Source organism: Enhydra lutris, unplaced genomic scaffold (assembly GCF_002288905.1).
Source record: "Enhydra lutris kenyoni isolate GAN:26980312 unplaced genomic scaffold, ASM228890v2 scaffoldscaffold25, whole genome shotgun sequence".
NCBI lineage: Eukaryota > Metazoa > Chordata > Mammalia > Carnivora > Mustelidae > Enhydra > Enhydra lutris.
The window spans coordinates 18,198,427-18,218,869 of NW_019154109.1; the positions used below are offsets into that span (position 1 = coordinate 18,198,427).

General features: G+C 38.6%; 1 protein-coding gene across 1 annotated transcript in view; it reads right to left on the bottom strand.

The window, feature by feature from the left end:
* LOC111151119 (usherin) overlaps positions 1 to 20,443 on the bottom strand; it is a 680,307-nt gene that overhangs the window by 372,613 nt on the left and 287,251 nt on the right. Inside the window, exons 30-31 of the mRNA XM_022508904.1 lie at positions 6,928 to 7,041; positions 4,833 to 4,994 (exon numbers count right to left, since the gene is read on the bottom strand). Coding sequence (XP_022364612.1) covers positions 4,833 to 4,994; positions 6,928 to 7,041 — 276 coding nt within the window. The remainder of the gene's footprint in view (positions 1 to 4,832; positions 4,995 to 6,927; positions 7,042 to 20,443) is intronic.

The following is a 20,443-nucleotide window of genomic DNA, read 5'->3' on the forward strand; positions in this document are numbered from 1 at the left end:
AAAAAAAAAAAAAAAAAAAAAAAAAAAAAAAAAAAAAAAAAGTGATACTGTGAATATTTAGGAGGACACCAAAACCAGGTTATTAAGGAAGTTTTTGATAGGGTAGAAGACAAGGAATTTTAAATAGTGCAGACTATTACAACTAGGGAAAACAGAATATCAAACACAGCTCTTTAGGAAGTTTCAAAATTATTCCTCACCTATTAAGTCTTTGGTCATCAAGGCTGTAATCAGCTGAATGAAAGTACAGAATAAATCTCTAAGAAACATGCAAAAAGTATACCCTCTACCTAGTAGTTCAACATGCAACAAAAAGAAAATAACATTTTTTGCTTGCAAAATTATCAAAGACTTAAGAATGTAACATGCCCTGCTGATGAACTTTTCTGGGAAACAGTAGGAAAATGTATATCCAATATTTTGGAAAGGTTCACTACCTTTGACTTAGCTGTTCCCCTTTGGGAATCTAATAAATAAGATTACATACAATAATATTTGTCACAACATATTAAGAGGAGAGATAAATTAGAAATTTGAACTCTTTCAAGTGGTTAATGTATGTATTAGCATACATTTGGATGGGATATATGTTAGTATTAAAATATTTAAAAAAATATTTTCAGGAAAAATGCCTCCTAAAGTGGGATAGAGTCATAGTGAGGGAATATGCAAGGGTTCAACATTATACATTACAGATCAATTTTGTGAACATGAATAAGGTACTAGCAGGAATTATGTCTTATACTGAGTTTCTATCGGTATGGTGGGATTCTCAGGTATTAGACATCTGGATGTTTTAAATTATCTCCAATAAGCATATAGTACTTTTATAATTGAAAAATACTATTATCAATTATTTCTCTACTCCATGAGACTGCATCTTCCATTTCTCTGTCTCCCTGTGAATCGGCATTTCAGCAGTGAAGAGACCCGCTCTGGTAGTCCTAGACTCTCACAGCTGCTGACAGCACCAGCCCTCACCTGGGGACGCTCCGCCCCCAAACCACGCTCCGCAGGGAAAGGTCACAGGGGCAAGCAACAAGTACCAGTGACGTCATGGATGCATCTGACATTGGAACATGACCCAGATTCAGTGTCTGGACAGGCTAGAACCTGTTCAAATGACCAGGGCAAGGTCCTCTATCAGCCTTCTCCTGGCTGATTTCAGACAGATTCCCTTTCTCCTTGTGTCTTCTCTGCGATTCCCAGTGGACAGGTAGACTTCGAAGAGTAAATGACCTGGAATTAGGGCCTGTTACAGATACAAAATCTTTGAGCTGAAAGGGATCCTAAGGTCACTTTCTTCAATCCTCACATGACTTGAGAATCTATACAGAAGTGGGCATTCAGTCTACCCTCATAGTAGAAGAAAACACTCCCTTTAGAGGCTGCTATGGACTGAATTGTGTTCCCCCAAATTCATATTTTGAGACTCTAACTCTCAATGTGACTATATTCAGAAATGGGACTTTTGAAGAGGTGATTAAGGTTAAATAGATCACAAGGGTGGGACCCTAATCCAACAGGACTAGAGACCAGGTAAGAAAGGTCTGCGCGCACAGGAGAAAGACCTTGGGAGGACGTGGTGAGAAGGCAGCTGTCTGCTAGCCCAGCAGAGAGGCCTCGAGAGAAACCAAACCTGCCAACACCTTGATCTTGGACTTCTAGTCTCCAGAACTGTGAGAAATAAATTTCTGTTGTTTAAGCCAGCCAGTCTGTGGTATTTTGTTATGGCAGCCCAAAAAAGAATAACACGGGTGCTCTGGGGTTTGCAATCAGGCTTTGGTCACCCTGTCAGTGTTGTTCAGAGGAAAAAATACAATCATATATAATAATTTGTAATAATTATTTATGTAAATATTTAATGTTTATATATTATGTAGCATTCACATGTGGTGTAAATATTTGCATATTTACATGATATGTTTATGTTAATGTGTTGATAATTTACGTATTTACATAAAACATTTACACATTATAGGAATGTGTAATAATATATAAGATTTATTTATGAAAAAAATAAGATAATATGTAATAATTTGAGTAACAGAATGTGGAAAGAATGAAAGCATGGCCTCTGGGGCCAATCAGATCTAGATTTGAAGTGGTTCCCCTGATATGGGTTAGAATTCCTTAACCTCCCCAGGCTTGGTTTTACTAGCTCTAATGTTAGAACAATCATGCATGACTTTGAATCCCATCATAATGTTATTGGCTTCCTTTCTCTCCTTTGTGTTGCGGTCTCAATGTGCCTTGTATCTTCTGCTATTTGGGGATGAGAACAGCAAGAAATCCAGTTGCTTATTAGAAGCCAAGAAGGCTAGAGTAAAAATATAATAATAATAATAATACCTAAGATTTAATCTTTAAAAATCTACATTAAAAATGAGAACCATTAAAGAATCTCTTATCTCTGTGGTGGGAGAAGATGGTTGTGGACACTACAAAAATATCTCCCGTTCTTTACATTGTATTCTATTTGGGGGCATCTATTGTACTAATCCACTATGTTAACATTTGCCAAGATTTTTCACTGTAGACACCAGTCATATGGTTCTGTTGGTGCTTCAGTCAAACAAAATACAGAATTCATAGCATTTTGGAAGTAGTATTGGAAATCAATGTGAATGCTGGGCTCCTGTCGTCCCCATTCTGCTCTTCTGACTGTGCACAGCATCACCACATACGACCTTCTGCACAATTTGGAAATAGTCAAGGTTTACATTTTGAGACCTGCCGTCAGCCACACAACTTCCCTATGGACTGGGCCAGCACTCATGTCTACCCTTGAAAGGTATCTTAGTTTCTTTTTCTACTTTTCTTTTTCCTTTTCTCTGTAACTTTTTCTTTCCCACCATACTCCTACCCTCCAGAATTTCCCCTTTGCTAGCTTCTTTTTCTGTTCCCAGCAATCACCCAACTTTATTCATTCATTTATTCAACACTGTCTATACCCACTCTGTGATAAATCCTAGAGATACAGTAATGAACTAGACACTTATAGTCATGTCTTTGAAGCTTGGGGTTCAGAAGGACAAACTGACAAGTAAATAAGTACCCTTATTCAAAGATAACACACACAAAAAAGAGGGGGCACACAGGTTCCCAAAGAGCATATCTTCATTAGATCAACTCTTACTTGGGAATCAGAGAAGGCTTCTCAAAGGAAATGTCTTTACTGGGCCTAAAAGATGTGTTTTCCTATTATGCATGATGACATTTTTTGGGTCCTACAGAAGTGTCTTATATTAATTATTAACTCATGTGTATAGTTCATTCCATAAAACATTTTCATTTTATTTGAAGTAATTTCTTTGGTCTGTAATATTTAATTAAAATAATGCTTTCAGATATTGTTCGGGTAAGATTAGTCCATTTTTTTTAAGATTTTATTTATTTATTTGTCAGAGAGAGAGAGAGAGAGAGAGAGAGAGCACAGGCAGACAGAGTGGCAGAGGGAGAAGCAGGCTCTCTGTGGAGAAAGGAGCCCGATGTGGGACTTGATCCCTGGACGCTGGGATCATGACCTGAGCCGAAGGCAGCTGCTTAACCAACTGAGCCACCCGGGCATCCCAAGATTAGTCCATTTTTTTAAAGTTTAAAACATGAACTCTGTATTCTACAGGAATTAAGAGTATTCTCTTTACTAAGTGCTAAGAACATGTTAGGTGTCTTATTTATAGCTCTAGTTCTCTTTAAAATCTTGAAAACCATAGTTGTTGCCATTTTACAAATTCAGAAACTAAGTCTCAGAAGGAAAGTAACTTGTTTTAAAACCACATGCTTTCCATCACAGCCAGAATGTTTGGATTGGTATCAAAATCCCACTCGTGGGCTGTGTAATTTTGCAGATGTTCCCTAATCTTTCTCTGTCTCAGTTTCCTCATTCGTAACCTGGGGGTACTATTCATACTTACCTCCTAGAGCATGTATTACAGAACCTATCCAACTTCAAGGAATAAAATATTAAAGTAATAGCTCTTTTTTTTAAAATAATATATCATGTCTCTTGAAGGTTCTCAGTCTAGAGAGGACCCAAAAAAATGTAAACCCTGAGGCTGCCACTGGGTAAATGCCATAGCTCTGTCCACAAAGACCTCATCCCCACATCTCTGTGTCTCCTCCTGAAGCCACAAGTACCAACAGAGGAGGGCCAACGTGCCGCTGATTCTCTATTACAACCTTAGCAGCTGGCATTAGTGTGGAGGACTGAATAAATAATGAATCCTGTCTCTGTCTCTCCCTGGTTGTGACCTTTCATGAAGAACGTCATATCTCTAGACCTCAGTTTTTCCTCAGTCAATATTTGATTCATGATGTCTTACCAGATAGTCACATGTAGTATATAAAATGTTATACAATATATAGCCACTAAAATTACTACACAAATATAAGCATGATTCAGATACCAGGCAACAAGACATAAAACAGGCATCTTGCATTTTACGAGTTTTCAGCAATTTACTTCATTTTACTCGAGTGTTGTCAAACGTTATAATGTGATTTCAACATATATACTATGTTTCTTCTCAAATGGCCCCAAATTCATACGACACTGAGTCACACATCTGAGTCTTAATATTATCCTGCATTCATGAAGATGTCAAAGTAGTTAACTCATGCGACAGTAGAATTTGTTTGATATGATATTGACTCAACCGGGCATGGTGAGTGGGACTAGGGACCACTCAAGGGGACCAAATGACAGGAGACAGAATAAGGACCCCAATTTTAAAGACCACACTTTCAGACAATTACAGACTACATCTATCTGCAATACACATAGTCTAACATAGACAAAAACTATTTACCAATACCTATAGGAGTCTTACCTGTGGCCGTGTAGTTCTCTTCACTGCCCGAATAGACTAGCATCCCATCCATATATAAAGAGTACTGAGTTATAATACCATTTGCTTTTTTGGGTGGATCCCAGGATAGTAACAAAGAATTGGGAAGAGATTTGGCTACTGGTGGCTGAACTTCCTGTGGGGCTGTGGGGGGGGGGGAAAGATTCATAGAGTCTAATTTTAGTTTACTTTTCTAATTCAAACTTTTCAGACCTAAACCAATAAATCATGAAATAAATCTGATATTCTATGCATAGAAATATTTCTGATTCGTGGGCAACTTGTCAGTAATTGCTTTAGGAACAGTACTAAATAACTGTCCTGAATTTATGAGCATTTGCATTAATGATGGATGGGGAGTATTACCCTAGTTCACTTGACTGATGCTTGCATTACTTCATCAAGAGTATTATTAACCCGTAATCTCTACTTGGGGCTGTGCCTATTAAAGCAAATTAAACAGAAGGAGTCCCTACCCTTGAGGAGCTTTTGATCTAAGGTGGGCAATGCTGGGGAGGGTGGTTCAAAATAGATATGAAAAAACTTATGTGTTTCTGTAGAATTAACCAGCAAGTATGGAATCAACTGAGTTAATTATAGATGAAAATGACACTGTAAGTTTGTTTTTCTCAAATAAGGTTCTGTTCATTTTCTGTAATGGTGAATAAATCGGATTCACAGGAACTTAAAGTTTAAAATATGGACCCTAAATACATCTTTGGTTTGGTACATTGGCTGTAACTTTAAGAAAAAGCTGGAATTTGGGAATTCCTTAATTAATGAAGAGGGAATGGTGAACTGGGCCATTAGGAATCCCTCTGGGATAAAGCTGTGAAGTAGGTTTTAGGCAAAACCTGGACAGAAAGGGTAGGGGGCATCCAGAAAATAAGGATTCCTGTCCCACACTGAGGCTGGTGGAAGCGTTTGAAAAAGGAGAAGACTATCACATGGGTCATGGGGCGCAGCAGAAGCAACACCCCAGTAAGAGAAACAGGCTTAACTCTCCACAGGCTTGACTAAGAGAACCTTGAGAAAACATGGATGACAGGTCACTGATGGCGTAGTCAAGGTGAGGAGGCTCTCGTTGGGGCAAGGTCACATGAAGGATTTCACAGACCCCTCTAACCTGGTTCATCACATGGGCCACTGTCTTTCTCTTTCATGTCTTCTGTGTGATGGGTACTTGCTAAAGGATTTGCAAGAGGGAAGGGGAAACAGGGAGTCAGGAAGGAGGACGGACGGATGCTGAGGGACAGAGACTGGCTGACTCTTCCCCAGAAGATCAAGCTTTTCAAATCTCCTAAATAACTTGACAGCTAGAGAGTAGAAGCAATGTGTAATTCCTCTCATCCAGGAGAGAGAAATATAAAGTAACAATGCTTCCAGTGTTTGGAGGGCTGTTATTTCTTGAAGCGATGCGTTCTGATGCTTGAGCAAAGCTTTCACTTTGGAGTGCTAAAATATTTTCTCTTTCTCACTGCCTTCCTAACGTATGCTTGCTGAAACATTAATTTATGCCAACAGTTTGTAAGTTCCAAGTACAACAAAAGTGAGACTTCAGTCAGAAGGAACGGAGCAGTGATTAATAATGCCTCAACCAGCACTTCGAGGCTCCATCATACTGAAATAATTGTTGCCTGTGCTGGTGTTTAGCAGTTCAAAGAGACCATGGAAATCAACCGTTTGATTCTCAATTTCATACTGTGCCGTACAATCAATTCTTTTTAGTCAGACTGTCTCTAGATTTACTTCTGAGCCATAGTAAAATGAGGAAGCTTTCATTAATCTTTCAGATGCTTCATATTAATGACAAGGCTCTTGCATGAACAATGTAACAGCAATTAAAAAGCCCATTAATCTGCATTACAGCTATTAAAGATGCATGTCATTAAAGGGTATGGAGTTTGATTCATTTTCGCACCCCCCCAAAAAATGGAGCAATTATGGCCTGGCAATGCACTTTGTCATCAAATTAGGTTGGGGTTTTCCAGCAAATGGCCTTGCAGCATTTAGCTCTTCTCCTATTTTATTATTCATAACTGAAATGTGGAAGTCAAGACCTTTGAAATTACTTTACCTTCTTGTGGAGTAGAGATGTTCAATGCCTGTGAGCTCTCGGTACAGCCGGCCAAAGTGCAGGCAGTTAGGGTTACTGCGTAGTTTTTGAAGGGTAGCAAGCCTGTCACTATGCCTATAATAAAAGGGGGAAAAAGGAGGTTTGCATGTTTACTGTAAGCAGCTATAAAGAGCAGTGTGTGTGTGCGTGTGTGTGTGTGTATGTGTGTGTGTGAGAGAGAGAGATGTAGAGACACAGAAACAAACAAACAAAAATGCCCCTTTAATTCATTTTCCTGCCTATGTGCTGATTACAGAACAGAGTGACTAGCAAAAAAAAATTGAGACCAACTTATTGTTAAAACAACTTGAAACAGCATTTTCCCAAATGTGCGCCTCAGAACATTAGTGCCCTGAGATGTTCCCCTGCAAAGATGGGTTTCCATACATAGTTCATGAAGCAGAGCACCGTGTATCTGATAGTTAAGATGCATATTCTCCTATTCTAGGATTCTAGACCTCCTGCAGAATAAAACTATTCAATTTTCTCTAACCTAGCATTTTTCAACCTTATTCAATGAGAGTCCTTTTTACATAGCATCTATTAACACACTTTAGGAAATGCTAATCCCAAGAGTGGCTTCATTACTTTTAACGGTAGGATACACATATACAAACTATTTGTTCATGTTACAACTAACAAATATGCAAATCAACATAGTTGAACAATTAGCAAATTAGATAATTATGCTTTTGTGCTTCTCCTTGCAAAATTATTAGTTTATTTAATTAAGACACCTGTCTTAAACAGAAGTGGTACACATGGAGGTGTCGAATTAACTTGGCTTAGTGGTGAATATCTAAGATTTGTTCAGCAATTAAAAGTACCTGTAGAAATGAAAGCACATTTTGTTTACTAATGTTCACAATCAAGGCAGAAGCTCTTTATTTACTTGATCCCAGGAATTAAAGAGGTATCAAAAATATAATTTGTATATTTGTTCACCATTGTTTTTTACTGTGGACATTTTTCAGTTGCCTTTAGTCCTAACCACACAGATTGTCAACACTCTTTTTTTTTTTAAGATTTTATTTATTTATTTGACAGAGAGAGACACAGAGAGAGAGCGGACACAAGCAGGGGGAGTGGGAGAGGGAGAAGCAGGCCTCCCGCTGAGCAGGGAACCTGATGCAGGGCTTGACCCCAAGACAGTGGGATCACAACCCAAGCCAAAGACAGAGGCTTGCTCAAGGACTGAGCCACCCAGGTGCCACGATTATCAACACTCTTCTAAAAAAAGATGGTCTCAGTCATGATATCCCTTTATTTTGTAAACCTTCAGTAGCCTAGAGAATGTATTATTATTTAAATATGCCGATACTGGTAATAGCCTGCATCCTTCAAACACAAAATTTAATATATATGTTTTCCTATTCCCTCTCCCTAATAGAAATTTTTTAAAAAATCAAATGAGCAAAGACCAGAGCTATTGCCTACTTGGGCACTTCCCACGTGTCAGTCCCCAGTGATGGCTTGGCTGCCAAGCCTTCATTCTAACAGCTCCTCAAGCACTGCTCTGGACCCCTGAGCCCTCTCTGCTGCACATGGCACCATCACCTTAACTCTTGGCCAAAGAAGACACTGAGACAGTGACCTAATACACACACACACACACACACACACATACACACACACACACACACACACATGCATGACTCCCTCATGCCAAATTCAGCTCCCTCTAATCTGGAACCAGCCTCACATCCTAATCTTCTCCTCTCCTTTAGTCCTGCCACAGGGACTGTTACTTCTTCTTGAACTTCCCAGACCATGACCCGCATTCCAAATTTGCTTTAAGAAGTTCTTTGTCCGGGAGCCTGGGTGGCTCAGTGGGTTAAGAAGTTCTTTCTCCTTCCACTAGATGTCTTAAAAGAAAGCACACATTGCCACCTACACATCTCATCATGCGGTGGTGAAGTGGTCAAGAGAATAGACACCGTGTTTGCCTGGATCCAGACACCAGTTCTGCTACTGATTTGTTGTGTGGGCTTGGACGAGTTGTTCAGATCTCTGTGCCTCAATTTCCTTAACTGTAAACAGTTAAAAGAATACCTGCCTTGAAGGAGAGGTCTCAACTCTCAACTGTGAGTTGGGGGCAGTAGAGAACTTAGCTCATAGAATTACTAACAAGATTAAATGAATTTAGGAGTGTAAAGTGCTTGACACAGAGCTGTGTAAAGAGAGAGATCTAGCAGAGGCTGTGTCAGTCCAAGCCGTTACTACTGCAACCCAGTTTCCTGCCCACACTGTGCCACTAAATCCCGATTTCTATCTTTTAAAGATCACTAGTAATTTCCAAATGTCAGATCAAGTCACCCTTCCTCAAATCCTTATCTTCCCTCTACTTACTGGGCTTTGACTCCCTCAGCAATCTCTGTGCCACTGAATTTCCCCAGTTGTTTTCCTTAGCTCTTGAGAGCTACTTTCTTTCCTTGAGCTGATTAGCTCTCTTCCCTTTAGAGTCCTTTAAATAGCTCTTGTTCTACAAGGTAGTATCTTCAGGCTTCTTTCTTCTTCTAAACACTTACCATTGTGAGTTCATCAAGCCCCGTCTCTCATTTGCGTCTACGGACTTCACATCTCTCCCCAGCTCTGGTTCTGCATCTCTACCTGCAGTTCATATACCCCATCTGGATGTCCCACTAGCATTTCATTCTCAATATGCTCCAGATCCAGACCTGACAGCCTCAACTATTTCATAAGCTTTGTTTTCCCATTTCTTAATGTTTCACCACAATCCCAAAAGTCCATACTCAAAACTAAAGTAATCTTGTGAGATACGTTTCTAGCCATTTTATCCTTCAAAAATATCTGGTATTTGTCAGCACTAGCTGAGGGCAGGGGCAGAGGGAGAAGCAACCTCCTTGCTGAGCAGGGAGCCTTATGGAGGCTCAATCCCAATCTCCTGGGCTCAAGACCTGAGCAGAAGGCAGATGCTTAACCAACTGAGCCACCCAGATGCCCAAGATTCAGCACTTTCTCCCCTCTTGTCAGATTACAGTGAGTGATTGGGAGGGGGCTGGTTAACCAAGCCACCTTCCCCAATTCAGAACAAAGTCATATTTTTGTTTGGGACATGTGGTTTACATCTTGTTTCTCAATATGGAGTGTTTATGAAGCTGGATTAAAGTTGATGGTTATGAGAAGTTCTGCTGTCACCAAAGAAAGAGGGTAAGTATGTTCTCCCTGATATTAATTAAGATAGTTTTCTTGGAGATATATATCCATAGAGATCATTGAGTTACTGGCCTAGTGGCCTCATTTGAAGAGTCAGAGTCTTACTTAGCTTATACACTCTCCTAAAAACAAAAAACAAAAAAAAACAAACAAAAACCCAAAACAAAGAAAAAAATGGTAGTACTACTATGACAATATATCATCATCTAAAAATATTCCCCTTTCTTTTTCTCTATTCTTCTGGGAAAGATGCTATCAAATACATATGCTCTTTACAAGGTTTCTAAGAAAATATTAGAGCTCAAAGGCTCCTAATGATAACAGTAATACATACGTTAATACATAAAGCAGAATTGTGTATATGACAAGTGGACAAGGGCATTTGTAAGATCTGGACTTTTTAGTCCAATGTGATAGGAGATCTAGATTTAATTAAAGACAAAGAGAAAGAAGGATAATCATTGAACATACATTTCAGCATTATATTAAAAATAATACTGAAAAATATATAGTGGGACATATTTCAAAGGAGTCCTAGGCAGAAGAGGACTGCATGTATTCTGCGTATATATATCTGTAGAAAATCCAGTAAGAGAGGATGTCCAGGTAGCTCAGTCGGTTAAGGGTCTGCCTTCGGCTCAAGTCATGATTCCTGGGTCCTAGGATCAAGTCCTGCATTGGGCTCCCTGCTGGGCAGGAAGCCTAATTCTCCTTCTCCCACTCCTCCAGCTTGCATTCCATCTCTCGCTATGTATCTCTCTGTCCAATAAACAAATAAAATCTTTTAAAAAAAATTAAAAAAAAAGAAAACCCAATAAGAGAAAGTGGGGTAATCTCCTTTTATGACACTTGGGGTATTTAAAATAAAGAAGTATATCCTGACAGTGAGAAATGTTAAGATTGGCTGGGATATGAGTCTCTTTCTTTGAGAGATATCACAGAGGAGCCTTTTTTCCCTTTGAATTTCAAACCGTCCCTAACTCCAGGCCAGCCAGATGACCTCTCAAATTCCCTTTCAGCCACAAAACTCTGTGAAATCAGAAAATGGTCCCAACCATGTCAGGAAACCTGCCAGTCCCTTTTGATAATGGAAGAGGATGAGCTGAAAAAAAACATTCAATAAGCATAAAGTAAGCATTATTGATGTCTTAAAAGTGTTAGTATCCCAAGAAACACAGGAGTGTTGGTAACCAGATTAAAATCATTGGCACCAGCAGGACCAGAACTCTCACTGCTAAGCGATAATGCATTTTACATTAATGCTTAACATTGAGAAATCCTGACATGCCACACCAAGGGAGTTTGAAGTAAAGTAAGTATATTCCCTTTGAATTGCAGTCCTGTGGGCCTTGGTGCATGCTGAAAGCCCCAGCTGAAAGAATAGGGACAGGGACTTCATTTCTGGGAATAAAGCACATCAGAGAAGAAAGTTCGAGAGTCCTGGTGACTCCAAACTCTGTGCTCTGAGGATTTCCACCTAGCAGAGGGCAAGAGAACCTTGTCCTGGAAAACCCTGAAATTTAAAAGTCCCTCAAAATGATTTAGGGAACTCCTTGAGCGCAAAGGACATGTCCCTCTCCTTCTTGACTGGTCCTGTTCTCCAGCAGCTCTTAAATGGTTTACCAAAGCTGCCACTTGATGCCTGACCAAAAAACGAAGACTTTTCCTACTGCTTAGTGTCACTGGGCCATTTCCCCCACTAGAAGGGACCCCCTCATTCCCATTCTACACTTTCCAGTGAGTCGGCAAAGTGACAGACATTGTTTCTTTCGACCAATGAGGATGATTTCCAGCATGTTCTTTCCTTTGCTCTAGCCTCAAGTTTCAAAGGAGCCAAAGAGAAATATTAGCAATTGGAGGCAGCCCGACTACCTAAGAGAAAATCATTGCGGAGCTGACACCAGCGGTGTGAGCTTTTGAGCCTCTAATAGAACTCTGAGTGCCAAGAGGCAGGAGGACAACAGAAGAGCCAGCTGTGACGTTGGAATTTTATGATTAACTCTTCTGACTAAACGCAGACAAGTACAAATGCTCTGCCCGGAAACCAAGCCCGAGACACAAAGCAAAATGGCATCCTTTTGAAAGCCACACACGTTTTGGAGAAGAAGAAAAGCCCGTTTCTATTTACATACTTGAACAGGCTCCTCCTCCCTCCCCCAGCCCACCCTCAGCTGCCAACCTAGGTGTTTGGCCGGCATCCACTGTAATCTGTTCTCCTTCATTATGTTAATCTGTGGGCGGAAAGATTTCTGTCATCTTCGAAGCGCTTGTACAGCAATGGTAAACACCTTGGCCTGTCTGTAATTGGACAGGTGTCTGCATTGATGTCACCCAGCTTTTAATTCAATTAAAGAACTGGCTGCTCTCCTCTCATTAGCCACTCATTTCTGCTGCACTTTTCGTCTGACAGTGAGCTCTGCACACAGCAATTGCCTACCCTGAGACCAGAGTCTGGGGTCCCCTCGCAAAGATCACGCCCACTATTTCAAATGGACTTGAACAATCCAGGAGAATTTTCCTGTTAGCAAAGGCATTTGAAATAATATGCACACTCCCTCTTTCTCTGACTCTCTCCGGCCCCCTTCCTCCCTCCCTCTCTTTCCCTTTAAATTCTGTATTATCTAAACAGTTTCTTCTACCTACTAGCCAGTAATTAGGAGCAGTCCAGCAAACAGAAAAGCTGTTTCTAGCTTCTTCTCCCCAGGGCTTGTCTCCATCTCAAGAGAACTCATCAGAGTACAATGCTCTTATTTATTTGCTGGCATTTCACATTTGGATCAAGAAAGTGAGGGTGGGCAAGAGCAAGGCATTTATTAAGAGGGCCATCTGGTAAGGGATACCACACAGGCAGGGCTGCTCTGGCTACCTGGAGACATAATGGAAGAACCCACCTCTTCAGAGAAAACCAGCCAGAGGACAGAAAGCAGAAGAGAGCGAGACTTTTCTGGTGTCAGATTCGGCAGTGCTGATAAATTCTAATGCTTTAAGTATACATCCCAGAATAAGTTTTGAGCTGCAAACCAACCCAGTGGATGGATTAAAGAGAGTAAATCAATCCAACACTCCATGCTTTCTGCCTACTTAAAGGAACCTCTGAAAATAAATTAAAGTTCTAACACAGACATTTTGACACAGTGACCCCATGAAACTGAATAATGACATTTGTTAAATATGGATGAAAATTTAATGGTCTAACAGAGATCTGGAAACACACCCAGGTTGCTTCTCCCTTGGTTCTGAATAGCCTAGGAAGGTGGCAATTTGTTATTGTTGCGTTTTTCAGTAATACTGTAAATGAGAATAAGGGTCTCTAGTATTTATAAAATGAAAGACGGTTTTCACTTTAACCAAAAAGTGGAACAGTAAACACCCTTACCCTAAACCTATGGTAATCCTTTGAAAACTCGGACACTAATTTTTTGCATTTAATTTTTTTTTTCAAAGGGTCTTTCCGATCTTGTTTAAAACTTCTAGTCAGGATTACAGAAAGTCATATGCCTTGGATCAAAAAACTAAACAGATTTTGATGCTTACAAAGAGGAAAAAAAATTTATCTTTTATTTTCTTCATAAGACATAGGGTTTTATCCCAGTCTTTGGGAAAGGTTTAAACAGGGATTTTAATTGACCTTAAATTGCTACCCATTTAAGATTCTCTCAGCAGGCTTACATCTAACCTCAAATTTTTAATCAATGCCTTTTCGGTAAGAACTATAGTTTCTGTCATTTTCATTCTAATTCTGCAATAGGTTTGAAGCCATCCACTCATGTTAACTCTTCATCTAACCTCAGGGGTCAACACTGGAATCATTAGGACTCTCTGAGAAATTACTGGACTCAATTAAGTGGGGAGACCGTGGGAAAAGAAAAGAAAAATGAAAGTCATCCCTTATGATGGGAGTCCCAGGTCCCCTGCCAGAGGGCATCCCATACTATTATCCCATTGTACAGATGGGCCTGCTACAGGGCTAAGTTTAGAAGGTATTGCTCAGGTCTAACAGCAGAGCTGAGAACCTACTAGTCTTCTGTCTCCAAGATTATGGTTCTTGTTCTTCAACCTAAACCCTCATTCTACAAGAAGAAAAAAGATGGATTGAAATAACGTCACTAAAAGGAATAGCATACTTTTCATAGCAAATTATTTAAGATCACACCTTAAAATTTGTTAAAAGTTTCAAATCTATTACTAAATCCTACTGTGTTTAAACAGAAAGTAGCACACTTATCCTCCAAAATGAACAAGTGTGTATGTCTATAATATTCCCTTTTAAAAACAACTGCTTCATAAGAAATCCTGTATCCATGCAAGTGTGTACTCAGGTGCTTTTTGAGTACAACACTGGACATGGAGATAAATATATATATGTACACGTATATATATATATATAAAATATTTATACACACATATAAAGTTTTTTATTAGTTCCAACAGCAATACACATATAAAATGGTCAGGAGTTAGAAAACAGAATAATTGGGGGTAACTATTTTTTTTCTTTATCAAATATGACCGGCAACCTTGAAGTATTTCTAGTATTATGAACGTGCCTAGTTGATTATCACTATGCAGCAAAATTTATACGTCACCATCATTTTTAACCATGGTACAACATGTTACCAAAAAGAAATCCGCACCCTGCACTGCAGATTCTTACTGCATAAAAGAAAATGAATAACTTATAAAAAGGCCTATCTGGAGATTTCACAATGTACAAGTAATTCAGGCACATTATGTATTCAGCAGAGTTAGACAAAGCTATTAACTCATCAACACTGCATTACCTAATGAAATTCTTCTACATTAGCTAAGCAGGAACATTACATCATTTCTATTTTTACTATTTATGTCATAGGCCATATTTTTGTCCTGTGAATTTTTGCAGACCATTTCTTTCAAGATTTACATTTAAAGAAATAGTTTGTAATAATCTACAAACATGGAATATTAATTTATGAGGTACTATAAAAATGGCAAAGACTTCCTCAAAATTCATCTTTTAATAATACCATCAAAATGAATTTTGAAAATTTACTTCTGAAGTTTGTTGTGGCAGAGACCACTAAGGACCTTCCTATGATAGATTTTCCTTCTCTTCCACAGTACAATACAATGATAGCTGGACAAGTGGCCATTTTGAATAAGGATGATGTTTCTCAGCAACTAAATCTAGCCATGTGACTATGAACTTAGTTCACAGACTTAAGTTCACATGACTATACCTAGTGTACACATAAGTGTATAGAGGTATAGGAATAACTTCTGAAGTATGTCTTTGAAGTGAATGTGCATATCCTTTCTCAACCATCCCTGCTTCCTGCTGGATGGAAACCAGACTGGATGGCTGAAGCTCATGCAGCCATCTTGGACCATGAGGCAGTAGTCCCCTCCCTAGGATGGTATAGCAGAAAGATGGAGGTGGATGGGTCCCTGGCACTGACAACATCCCACCCCTACACTGACTATGAACACCTATTACCAGAAAAAAGAAAAACTTAATCTTGTTTAGGTCACTGTTATTTGGATCCCTTCAATGCAATTAAATAAAAATGAAAACTCATCTCTATTATCTTTCCCCATAAAACTCTGATTTAAAAAAAATAATAATCTACTTTGGAGACCATATTTTTAATGGTATGAAAGCAGATTGCTTATTATGTGTATTTTACCACAATTAAAAAATATTAGGAAAGAAACAATAAAAGCAGATTATAAAGGTAGGATCTAGCGTTAGCCTAGAAAAGAGTAGATAAATGCTTTTGTTTCTAATAAATGAATATTTTCTGTTCTGTGTAATTATCAGCATTATAGCAATATAGGCTTCTATTATTTTTAATTGCAAATTATAGCACTTGAGTTCCATTAGGAAGTTTAAGTTTGGGAACTAATTTTTAAATTCTATTTACCCTGCCAATGTTTTTTTCATTGAGAATATGTATATTAAGTTCCACATATATGTTTAACTTGTGATAATTCTGCATAATATTTCCTAAAATTAGAGAACTATAGCACTGATGAGACTTTAGTAAGAACCACTAGTTCAATACTCAACTCAGCAGGATATAACAATATTAACATTTCATTAACTACAGAGGTGGTAGCAGAAAGCTGCATCTGTTCATTTGTCTAGTTCTTCATTACTTAAGAAAAGTGTATTGATCGTCTACCTTGAGCAAGGTTCTGAACAAGACTTAAATAAACATAAAATATGATACTTGACTTCTGGAGCTGTTGTCTAATGAAGAAATAACATGCTTGCACAAAGAGCACCCATAGGCAGTTTTAACAATTGTGAGTAAGAATTCCCAACTGAACAGAAAAAGAAACATTGAAGTTTATTTTTTAAGACTTTGTTTTCTTAATGGAAAGAGAGAGTGGGCACATGAGAACACACAAGCAAGGAGAGCAGCAGGCAGAGGGAGAGACAGGCTCCCCACTGTGCAAGGAGCCTGATGTGGGGCTTAATCCCAGGACTCTAGAATCATGACAGGAGTTGAAGGCAGGAGTTTAATCAACTGAGTCACCCAGGTGCCCTGCAGTTTTTAGTATAGTCGTTTCTCTGCAGATTTCTCAGATGATTATAATAATAGTTTTTATTTCTATAACATATATATGTATATATGTACATATACATATATGGACAACCACAGAAACGGTAACATCTCACTTACTGAGCGACTGATAGCTGGGGTTAAGTTCCAAAGTCAGGCATAAGGCAAAAATCACTTATGATTTAAAGTCCGCTTGACAACTCCTTGTATGGTCCATAAAGTATAGTAGATTTGGTTTTGTATGTGCCTCTAACTTTTCATTAATCAAGGATTCTCTAGGGCTCTTGGTTCTCCATTCTTTTTGTAGGCACCCCAACAATGAGTTTTACTTTTTTGTCAGTGATTGGGAAAACCTAAAATTCTTTGCACATTCTTCCCAGATAACAGATATTGGCAACTTCAGGATTAGATAGCATCCTTTGCCCATGACATTATTTTGAGAGGTTCCTCCCCCCCACCATGGGTAGTTAAATGTTGTAACTTAAATGCATGCAGATTAGATTCTACTACTAAGGTGACAATTATATTTCACACTCTGAATTGCACCAGGATCTTTTTTCACTAAACCCAATGGGCATCATGAAATTTAAAACTTATTGTTTGCTTGTTTTCCTATTTCTTATATAAATATTGAGCTCTGTGACTTCTACTGGACACATGGGGTGGGCAGCGGTAAGGTTGGCCTTGTTAGAAACACAGAATCTCACACCCATCTCTGTATCAACTAAGTCAGAGTCTTGATACGAAGATCTCTAGTAATTCTCATTTCTTTTCCTTGGGTGACTTTCAGAAGCACTGCCCTTAAGGGTCAGAGACCCTACTAACCCTGCCTCTACTTCTCCACTTGTCCTTAGCATTATTCTGCCTGTAAAGCTAGTGCAGGTGGAACAAGGGGCAGGAGAAAACAAAGCAAGGGTAAGTTCAAGCCCAGCCAGTGAAAAATGATACCTTCTCACCTGACCATTCTCCTTGTCCCATGTTCCTTAATACGTGATCTCTCTTTAAGAGAATCAACTGGAACACTCTGTCTAATGCAGATTTACAAACCCTAGCTCAAATATACAGACTCTTGTGTGGGAGATCCAAGAATCTGTATTTTATAAGCAATCCAGGAATCCCTTTAGGGCCAAGAGAGTTGAGAATCACTCATTATTACTACCAGGCTATAGAAGAGAAAGAAAGAGAGGCAGACCTTCAGTGCGCGACACAACTTCTTTCTGTAAGAAGAATATCAGAGTCTATTGTATGTAGCAATTTTAGTAAACAAAAGTTGTAGTATTAGTTCCATTATAAATTAAAATGTCTTTCACATATTTTCCTATATAAATTTAGATTTATTTGGGTAATCTGAAAGATTATGATAGACTCTTCAGCTAAACTACAGTGAATAATAAATATTATTAATTATTATTATTTATTATTATGAAGAAGGAATATATAACTCCTAACTTTTAGCTCAATGCAATGTTAACAATGGAATTGAAAAAATATTTTCTGTGTATCAATTATAGCCCTAACACTATGTCAAATGCTGTACTACCTATGCAGATAAAATTGTATGTTTACTATCTTAAGGGAAAAAAAGAAAAAAAAATATTGTATATGTGCAGATTCTTGAATCCGCTTATTCTTGACATAATTTCAAATCAAATTGTGAAGTCACTTTCTGAGCAGCCCTTGGTTTGAAGGGAAATGCCAGGACTGTCTCTCTGGGAAGCAACTTCGCATGTTAACAGGGCTGGAGGGAAAATCAGTAAAAGCTACCAGAGTTAATTGGAGCCCTTTGCAACAAGTCTAAAGATACACTGGAGTGATAACTGCAGGGCTTTCTACCCTGAGGCTCCAGCTGAGGAAATGAACTTTCAAGAACTCTCAGCTCTGAACCCTGGCCTTCAGAGGGCACAGAATCCAGACCCTGTAGCCCAAAGGGGCCCATTTGCTTCTGAGTGGGGCTGTTAACCCTTGGACTCTTCACTGCTACTGGGATTTATCTCATTTAATCCTCTGGTAGCCAGATTCATGAATGGTAAATATTCTGCCCCATTACTCTATTCTTCCAGTGCTCTCAGTTAATATTCATTTTTTTCCCCTTTTGCTTTTGCATTTTGTGTGACCATAATTTCCCACCTCTTTGCAATACTCAGACACTTAATTTTTGTTGTCTTGTGATTTTCCTTTGCTAATTTTATCTACTTAATTTTAATATCTTATCATTTTTATATAGACATTTATCTTTTTTTTGTCCTCCATTTTCAAATTTCGGTTGGGAGATAAAAGTTGCCATAAGCATTTCTGGGTAAAATTAAGTCTTGATCACCGTATCAAACTTCTCCCTTTCCCAGTGTTTCCCCATGCTGGCTGTACAAGAGAATTATTTTCAGATATTAAAGACATCAAGGCTCAGGCTGCATCCTAAACCAAAAAGTCAGACTCTTTGCAGGTGGAACCTGGGTTTCAGTATTTTTTTAAAGCTTCCTAGGCAGCTCAGTGCACACCCATGGTGGAGAACCACAGCCTTACAAGAATACCAATGAAATGACCAAACGTTTAGAAATACCTGGAAGGACACCAGGCAAAAACAAGTGGACTGCTGCAAAGAGAGCCCATGGCAAACCCAACCCCCATCTGGGTACAGAATGTCTAGAGGTTCTCAGCCTCCCTCACCAAACCTGGGGAGAAGGGTGTTGAGATTTATTTATTGCCAGGAGGCTACTGCAATTTTTCCTCAGCTGACCTGGCATAATCCCAGTGAAGTTTTTTTTGTTAAGAGAAACTAAGTGCCTAGTAAGGTGATTTGAAAATGATTTAATTTTCTTGAGCAAACACTCAGTCTGAAGGTACATTTAAGGATGGGGCAAGTGAACTATGGACAGAAAAATTTAAAAATCAGTTTAGAAGTTTCAAAGAGCAGAATCTGTAATAAAAAATTAGAAAACAAAAAGGGAAACAATTACAAAGTCATAACTTAGAATTCAGAGACCAAGGAGTATAAAGATGAATTTGTTGAACATTCACTCTGTGCCTGGTTCTGAGCAAAATATTCTATAGAGGTAATTCATTTTTTTTTTATCTTCACTACAATTCCATAACATAAAGGTTTATAGATGAAGAAATTCTGATACAAGGATATGTTTTTTTAATGTGCCTAGGATTATACAGTTAACAAATGACACAGCTGGAATTTGAGCCTAGATCGATTTGACTCTACAAGTTGTGTTCTGGACTACAAAAATTGACAATATTGAAAACTGCTATTTCCTACCAGAAGTAATAATGATATATACAACAGCAACCCTTCCAAGCCAAAGAAGGACCCATGTCTGAAGAATAAAAGAGCTTGCTATATAACAGAAAGAAATATATGAAAAGATGCCAACACATTTCACTACAACTTAACCGATAAAGAACCTTATGTGAACCAATAAAGCTAAATTACCTTGTGCATCCAGCACCAGCATTGTCTCAGTCAAAGAAATACCACTTTAACAACAAAAAATAAACATTACAACCTCACCAAAGTCAATTCAGAATTGCTAAAGGGGGATTAATTTAAGACCAATCACAAAACTGGTCATGACCTACTTTACTTACATTCCTCTCCCAATACCTTGTTATCTCAACCAAATGACAAAGCAGCTGCCACTATCCAATTTCCACACTCCTCCCATCTCTACCAAATCCAGCTCTCTACTTCCTTACCCCTGCCTCACTTTCTGTTTTTCTTTTCTCTTTACTGTTAAATGTTCCATAAT